Raw genomic sequence first — 7,184 nt, 5'->3', positions numbered from 1 at the left:
CCAAAGCAGAGGTGTCCACATCCCAAATAAACAGTAGTGCTCCATTGTTTTGAATTGTTCTTTCTAGTTGTCCTTTGTTTTGCCTAGTGAGTACATTCATCAGCTCTTCATGGCTCAGTAATTCATGAAATTCTCTTTCCATTAAAAATAAATACTGCATTTTATATCCTTAAGATGGACCCCATATTCGATTGTCTTTTCTATGGCAGTGTATATTGAAAACTATAAAATTATAATACAACTATTAATCCGCTGTATCTGCTTGTACCTAATTTTTATTAAAAATGTATTGTGCTCCAGCTGGCTCATAAATTACAACACGGTTGAAAAGGCTCCAGTTGGATTACTTCTGAAGGAGAACATATTGAAATAAAGAAAGGCTTACTGATTAATATTTTTACTTTATATACAGTGTTACTAAGGTAGCAGCTTGATTACCATAGAAAAGAATTTGTAGTTAACTATATTGCAGATGTGGTGAATGTAACAATGTGAAAGTTGTGGAAAGTAGCATTTACCAAAGAAACAACATTATCATCCCTGATCAAATCTTTCATGTCATCTTCTCCTTTTATGAATGACATAAAAAACCTACTTTGTTTCAACAGTAAATTAATACATTTACAGGAATGTGGCAGAATCTGGAATCACATACCATCTGTTCTCTGTCTCTCAATTGCTACCACTGATTGGTTTTGATGGCCCTTCTAAAAATGCCTAGAAATAGCTGAAATAGCTTTCTCTTTAGTTTTAATACCATGAGAAGCAAAACTGCTTAATAACTTCTCATTTGCGAAGTAAATGGAAAGGAGAAATTAGGATATTTGGCTTATAAACAAGTAGGGGCCTCCTTTCCCCTTTTGTATGCTTAACAGTCAACACAATTTTGGGGGTAAAATTTATACATTAAAAAAAAACCCCATGGAACTCAGTGAGTAAACTGAGAAATTTCATCTGAAAGTTGAATTATTCCAACTTGCACTTGCTGCCTAAGACCAAAAACACAAGTTAAATGCACACGATGCACCCAGTTGTTAAACTGGAGGTTGTGACTGCTCATGGGTGGCAGAAGCTCACTGAAAAAATGAGCTACAGGCAAATGGGCACACAGGAGCTTGGACTACAGCCCCCATGGGGCCTGGTAGCTCCATTTCCAGTCTGAAACAGTTTGATTTCAGGGTGGTTTTTTTTTTTCCATAAAAAGCTTAGTTTCCAACACAGCCCTTTGCAATTTTTGTCTGTCTCACATCTTCTCTCATTCTTTCTCACACAGGCACACCAGGAGCACGCCAGGCTATGCTCCTTTTTAATTGATAAGATGACAGAGAAGGTGAATTTTCTCTTACATTTGTGAGTTAAATGAGAATAAAGACCCTTTATTGTCTGTACTTTGTTCCTGAAGTTTTGCCAACAATAATGTTGGCTTTATTAGCTGTGTAGGACTGAAGATGATATCGTGGTGTCAGACCACATACCAAGATGCAGGACTGCATATGTTTTTAATTTTCCAGTTATTTGTCTTGTCCTTTTGGTCAGCCAAAGACTCATGAGAATACCATCAAGCAATGAAACAGAAATGGAGTATTGTATTGGAAACAGCAGTGGCAGCTGTATTACATAGAAAGAAAAGATTACTTAATGGCTGCCTTCCACAATTTTCTGGGCCAGCCATACAAGGAGATTTACAAACGCTCTCTTAAGGTGTCAGTGTAAGAACATAAGCATTATCCTTGATGTACCATAATGCTGACTGACAAGATATACACATGATAAGACTACTTGAGAGAGTAAAGTGGTATTCCTTTTGATCACAGGTATTTACAGTCATATGTAAAGCTCAATTCATTCCCTTCTCTATCTGATAGCAATGAGGCAGAACACGGGATTTAATACAGAGTGATTACTGGGTAGTGAAATAAATAAAAATAACCAGGGGGATTTTGATGCCCTGCAGTATACATGACCTTTCTGCCCACTTGGACAGACAGGCTCCCAAGCAGTTGGTTGATGTGTACACATGGCACCTGGATGAGACACCCCACATGAGTGTATGGCCTCGCATCACATCTTGTGGTGGTTCAACCCCAGGTGGGAGGTAGGAGCACACAGCCGCTCATGCAGTTCTCCCCCTTCCCCACAGAAGGACAGGAAGAAGAGGGAGAAAAAAACAACTCATGACAACTCAAGACAGCTTAATAGAACAATAACAGAAAAGGAAAATAACAATAATAATGACACAAGTCACTCTCACCACCCGGTGAATTGGTACCTTCATGAGCAGTGATTGCCGATTCCCCCCACCACTTCCTGGCCAACCCCTATTTACATATGGAGCATGACACCTATGGTATGGAATAATCCATTGGCGATTCCATTCTGTCTATGCTCCTTCTCAGCTTCTATGGGAAGATGAAAAAAGTCCTTGAATAGTATAAACACCACCTAGCAACAGCTAAAGCAATATGCATTACTGATATTCCTTTCACTGCAATCACTAGAAAGAAAATTTAACTCCTTCCCAACTGAAACCAGGACACATCTGAGCTTCAAAAAAGTAATTTATTTGCATTTGTGAGTATTTTCCTTTTTTTTTATTCATTATACGCCTTTTTACAGGCAATTCCTCTGGAGTTTCAGTCCTTGGTTGCTAGGAGTTTCTGAGCAATAGCTGACTATGGCATCATTGCTGGTGTCTGAGCAAAGCTCTTTCTAGTTCTGAGACTATGCAAATGGAGAGCAAACAGACATGTATCAATTAATATGAGACACTTTCACTACAGCAAATCCAACTGATTGAGGCTATCTAAGGAAAAAAATTTAGAAAACAATTCCAATGATGGGAACCTTTGCGTTTTTATTCCTTTCAGAATTTTCACTCCAATGCCTCTCTCCTACCTTTACTTTGCTTTCTTTCTCTGGCCAGAAAAGGAACACAAGGCACTGAGACCATAACTTCTGTGAGGAGAGAGTTGTAAGTACAGACAGAAATTTCTTGGATTTCTAAGGAAAAGAGGAGGAAGGACATACCACACCAAGAGGATACACCTTGGGTTTCTAAAATTCACATTAACTTTTATTTTAAAATGTTTAATTTTCTTGAAATTGGGAATTTTTCTCAATGAATAAAAAGACTAGCTTTAGCTTAATATGTATCATTTCAACTTTCTAAATCCCTACTGAGAAACTGTTTCACAAAAATTCTGGGGATGATAATGACACAATCAGCTGAGGAAACTGCCACCAAAGGCTTGTGGGGGTGCCCATGTTCATTATTTACAGAGAAATTAATATGTTCCTGCGAACTTATTAACTGTGTTATCCAGTTCCCACATGCTGTACAATGACACCAGGCCAGTGCCTCAGGGACTGAGCTCTTTTGGGAGCACCAGCACAAGTTTCTTCAGCACAATACACTAGACCCACTCAGCATCGTCATCCTGCAGGCAAGTGTGCTGCCAAACGTTTATTACTGCTGGAATTTGAGGTAGTTTGATATATCAAACTGAATTACCTCCAGCATTGTCCTGACTTGTAGAGGAGAATGACACTCGTCCTTCCTCTCCCCAAAACGGCTCCTCCTTTTACAGCAGTCAGAAAACAAGGCCAGAAGATCCCTGTACTCGGTGCCGTTCAATGTATCCAAGCTTGCAAATGGGTAATGAAATACGGCACCTGCAGGAACTTGTAAGCAGTATCAAAAAGTGTGTGAAACATTAAACAGGGGAAAGAATTCAGTAGCTATGTACATTAATTATTGCTTAAAAAAAATGTTCTAAGGAAATTCCAGCACACAGTTCTAGATCTGTGCATGAACAATCCCTAAGTATAGCGGGTAAGCGATCCCTAAATATACACTGTGATCTGGAGTCGCTCCTCAAAAGTGACTAATAGCATGCTAAACTTTGAGATCGTAGCTAAGTCATGGAAAGGACTGATTGCGCAAGTATCGTCCTGTAGACATAAACCCTTGAGCAAGCCTGGGACTAGCACTGGATCCAGCTGCCCCTGGACTCCTCTCTGAGAAGGAGTTTGGAAAGCAAGAGGGTCCTCTCTGAACCTCCTGACTCAACGGGAGGCTCTCCCTCACAGTTCTGACTGACCCTGCCCTCCATGCAGTAAATGACCGATTGCACCTCGCCATCGAATCCTCTTAAAAAACACTCACATTTACTACAAAAAGCTGTCACTGAGCCGGGGGGGTGCCCAAGGGCAGGGCTGGTTGCCGGCCTGTGATGCGCTCTGTCGCCTGGGACACCACAGGGGACACGTCACAATTTGGGGGGGTGGCTATAAAGGGCAGCAGCAGCAGTGCTGCCCCAGTACGGCCTGGGCTAGCGGTGAGTGGGCTGGTGGGGGGAGGCTGGGCTGGACCAGGGCCGGGGCAGAAACGCCGGCCCCCGGGGGGTGGGTTCTCACCCAGCATCGAGGGCCCAGCCACTGGCCCCTGGACTGGGCACAGGCCTTGCTGCCTCCCCGCTGCCTCGTCCCCTCCCCTACCTGCCCCCAGCTCCCTGCGGCTCCCGTCCCCATTCCCCCTGACGCCAGCTCCCTCCCTCCCTCCCAGCCCCACTGAACCCCTTCTCTCCCTATTCCTACAGGCTATGGCTGCAACAAGAGTCCTCGCCTTGCTTGTGCTAAGCATCTTCCAGCTCCTGCCAATGGTTGGCGATGAGCGGGATGATGGCAAGCATGAGCGCGTGCAGCAGCGTGTGGAGATGACTCGGCTGCTGCAGGAGCATGAGTGGAGCAGCTTGGACTGGGAAGCCCTGGTCTTTGCTGCCTTGCAGCAGTGGCAGTTCTGGGCGATTGCTGGAGTCCCAGTCCTGCTCTTCAGGCTCTGCTGGTGGCTCCGGAAAAGGAGCCAACGGCCAGAGATCAGCCATGAAGAGGAGAGCTCCAGCAGCAGCACAGAGCTGGAGGAGGAAGCGTGTGAAGGAGGAGATTCTGATGAAGAGGGGCGTCTGGTCAGGGATTATGCAAAGCGCATCCAATTGTCAGCGAAGAGCATGGCCTACAGGAGACAGGTGGTGGAAGAGCTGGCGAGCGACCTCCTCACTGTTTTACAAGAACGCTTGTCAAATAGTTTCTTCCCGGCGCTGCAGCCAGCCATTGGGGTGGGCAGCGCCTTTGAAGGTTGGAGTCCCGCTGGGCATGATGCTGTCTACCGCCTGCTTGTGCCCATGAAGCCCCCCCGGGGGCACAGCTTCCACCTGGAGCTGGGCGCTGCGGGGGAGATGCCAGCAAAGAACTGCGTCCGCGTGGAGCTGGAGTGCACCTGCACCAGGGACCAAGGCATGGAGAACGTGCTGTGCTTCCTCCACCAACCCGAGGAGGGGCTAGGCAGAAATCAGGTTTTGAGCTTCCTAGGCATCCTCTGCACCGGCTCCTACCTAGATATCGAGAAGATTGCCCGCTGGTTCCAGAAGTTGGTGAGGTCAGCCTGGCGGGAGATGCCTCAGTCGCGTCTCTACACTATGAAGGTGCTGCCTTCCAGCCGCTCCTGCAAGCTGCAGCTGACAAACGCCTCCGGGAGATCCCTCTTCATTGAGATGATTTTTGGGGTGCAGCGAGGCGACTCGGACATCTTCCTGAGCAGCCAGACTGTAGAAGCTGCCTTCAACCCAAGCACCACGTGGGCAGAGACCTATGATGTGGCAGAGGCAAAGTTCTTCAGGCATGTGGCCAGGCGGGCCCCGCGTGACACCTCCCACCTCAAATGCCTGCAGCTCTGCGCTGGTAGCCTGGTGGGCACAGGCTTTTCCTCTGATGTCTTGAAAACGGTTGTGATGCACCTCCTGAACACCATACCCCCGTCAAGCTGGAGAAGGAGGGAATTCCTGATGCGGCTGCAGGATATCATGTGGTACCTGCACGGCTGCTTGGAGGAAAAACGCCTGCACCACTTCTTCTTCGGGAATGAGAACGTGCCTGAGGACATCGTCTTGCCCGCAGCCTTCCAAGCGGCTGAGCCAATCAACCTCTTCCAGTGCCTGCTGCAGGATCCAGCTGCCCACGCCAAGGCACTGCATGACTTTGAGGAAGTGCAAGGTCGGCTCACAAGACTGGTCTTCTGCGGAGACTGAAAGAGGTCTTCCCGGACAGAGCTGTGTTTGTGTCCCCTTGACTGCCCGTGCATCTTTGAAGAGCATCCCTTCCTTCTAGGAGCTCTACTTTGCGCAAAGTTGACAATAAAGAGTGTGTTTGAACAAAAGCTGCATCTCTGAGTGAGTGCGCATCAGTTTTTTGGGGAATGCGGGCACAGGGGGCTGAGTGCTGATGTGGTGGGCTCTGGTTTCACTGATTCTCTAGCTACGGCTCCCCATCCTGCCTGTGCTCCTGCACTGGGGCAATGGGAATAATTTGTCACCCTCCACAGCTGGGCACATTGCCTGGGTGGCTCCGCAGGGAGGGAGCCTGACGTGGCTTCCTTGGGGGCCATACACAAAGCAAGCCCTGGGAGCGCCGTAGCATTGCCCTCGGGTGACCCCAGCGAGGTGGGAATGACGCAGGCCGAGTGGGGAGCCCTTTGCACGGGGGACAAGTGCCACGACGGCAGAGTGGGGCTCTGGCGGCTCTGGCTCCTGTACCAGCATGAGACTCATGCTCCACACCCTCTCGTCACCTCAAGCTTGGGTTCCCACCACTTTAACACGGGAGACTTAACACGTGCAGCAAGGTTAAAGAAAGCTTTTGAGATGCCTCCAATTCCAGGCATGCACTGGCGCAGTCCGTGCCACGTTTCTGAGAAGCAGTGGCCTGGCAGCAGCCATGGCGGCAGGAGAGCTGCACTCATCCCTGTCTTTGGGACACCTCTAGTGGAAATCCAAGGATGGTCTATGGGAGAAGATTTGGAAGATCTTCGATAGTTATCACGTCAAAAGAACTGCCCGTGTCTGAGTGCTAAAGAAGCCCAACGGGTGCCTGGTGCCCATCAGCCCAAGGGACGTGGCTTTTCCGGGCTCTGCGAGGGCCGTGCTGTTTTAAAACCAACTCTTGCCTTTTATCACAGCAGACCTAGTTGGGGCCAGCTCTGCTGTCTGTCTCTCCTGGCCCCGGGCTCTGAGCTTCTCCTCCGAGCCCAATCTGAGAGCAAAATGCCAGCTCCTCTCAGAAGCACCGCCCCAGGGTGTAGCCAGAGGTGCAGCGAGTCACTGAGTGTCTGCCCAAGCCATCACTGCCCGTGT

General features: G+C 48.0%; 1 protein-coding gene across 1 annotated transcript; it reads left to right on the top strand.

Annotated features, from left to right (window-relative positions):
- Positions 1-4,658: 4,658 nt before the first annotated feature.
- LOC128909125 (inositol 1,4,5-trisphosphate receptor-interacting protein-like 1) lies at positions 4,659-6,206 on the top strand. Its single transcript, XM_054200381.1, has one exon. It carries the CDS (start codon positions 4,659-4,661, stop codon positions 6,081-6,083), a length of 1,425 nt encoding a protein of 474 aa, XP_054056356.1. The 3' UTR covers positions 6,084-6,206.
- The last annotated feature ends 978 nt before the right edge of the window (positions 6,207-7,184 follow it).

The sequence above is a fragment of the Rissa tridactyla genome, chromosome 4 (genome assembly GCF_028500815.1).
Source record: "Rissa tridactyla isolate bRisTri1 chromosome 4, bRisTri1.patW.cur.20221130, whole genome shotgun sequence".
Lineage (NCBI taxonomy): Eukaryota > Metazoa > Chordata > Aves > Charadriiformes > Laridae > Rissa > Rissa tridactyla.
The sequence above is the reverse complement of the archived record's forward strand: the minus strand, read 5'-3'. Positions and strand labels throughout refer to the sequence as shown.

What these genes read in the sequence shown, in the direction of transcription:
- LOC128909125 (XM_054200381.1), top strand. Translation starts at nt 4,659, where the DNA reads ATGGTTGGCGATGAGCGGGATGATGGCAAGCATGAGCGCGTGCAGCAG.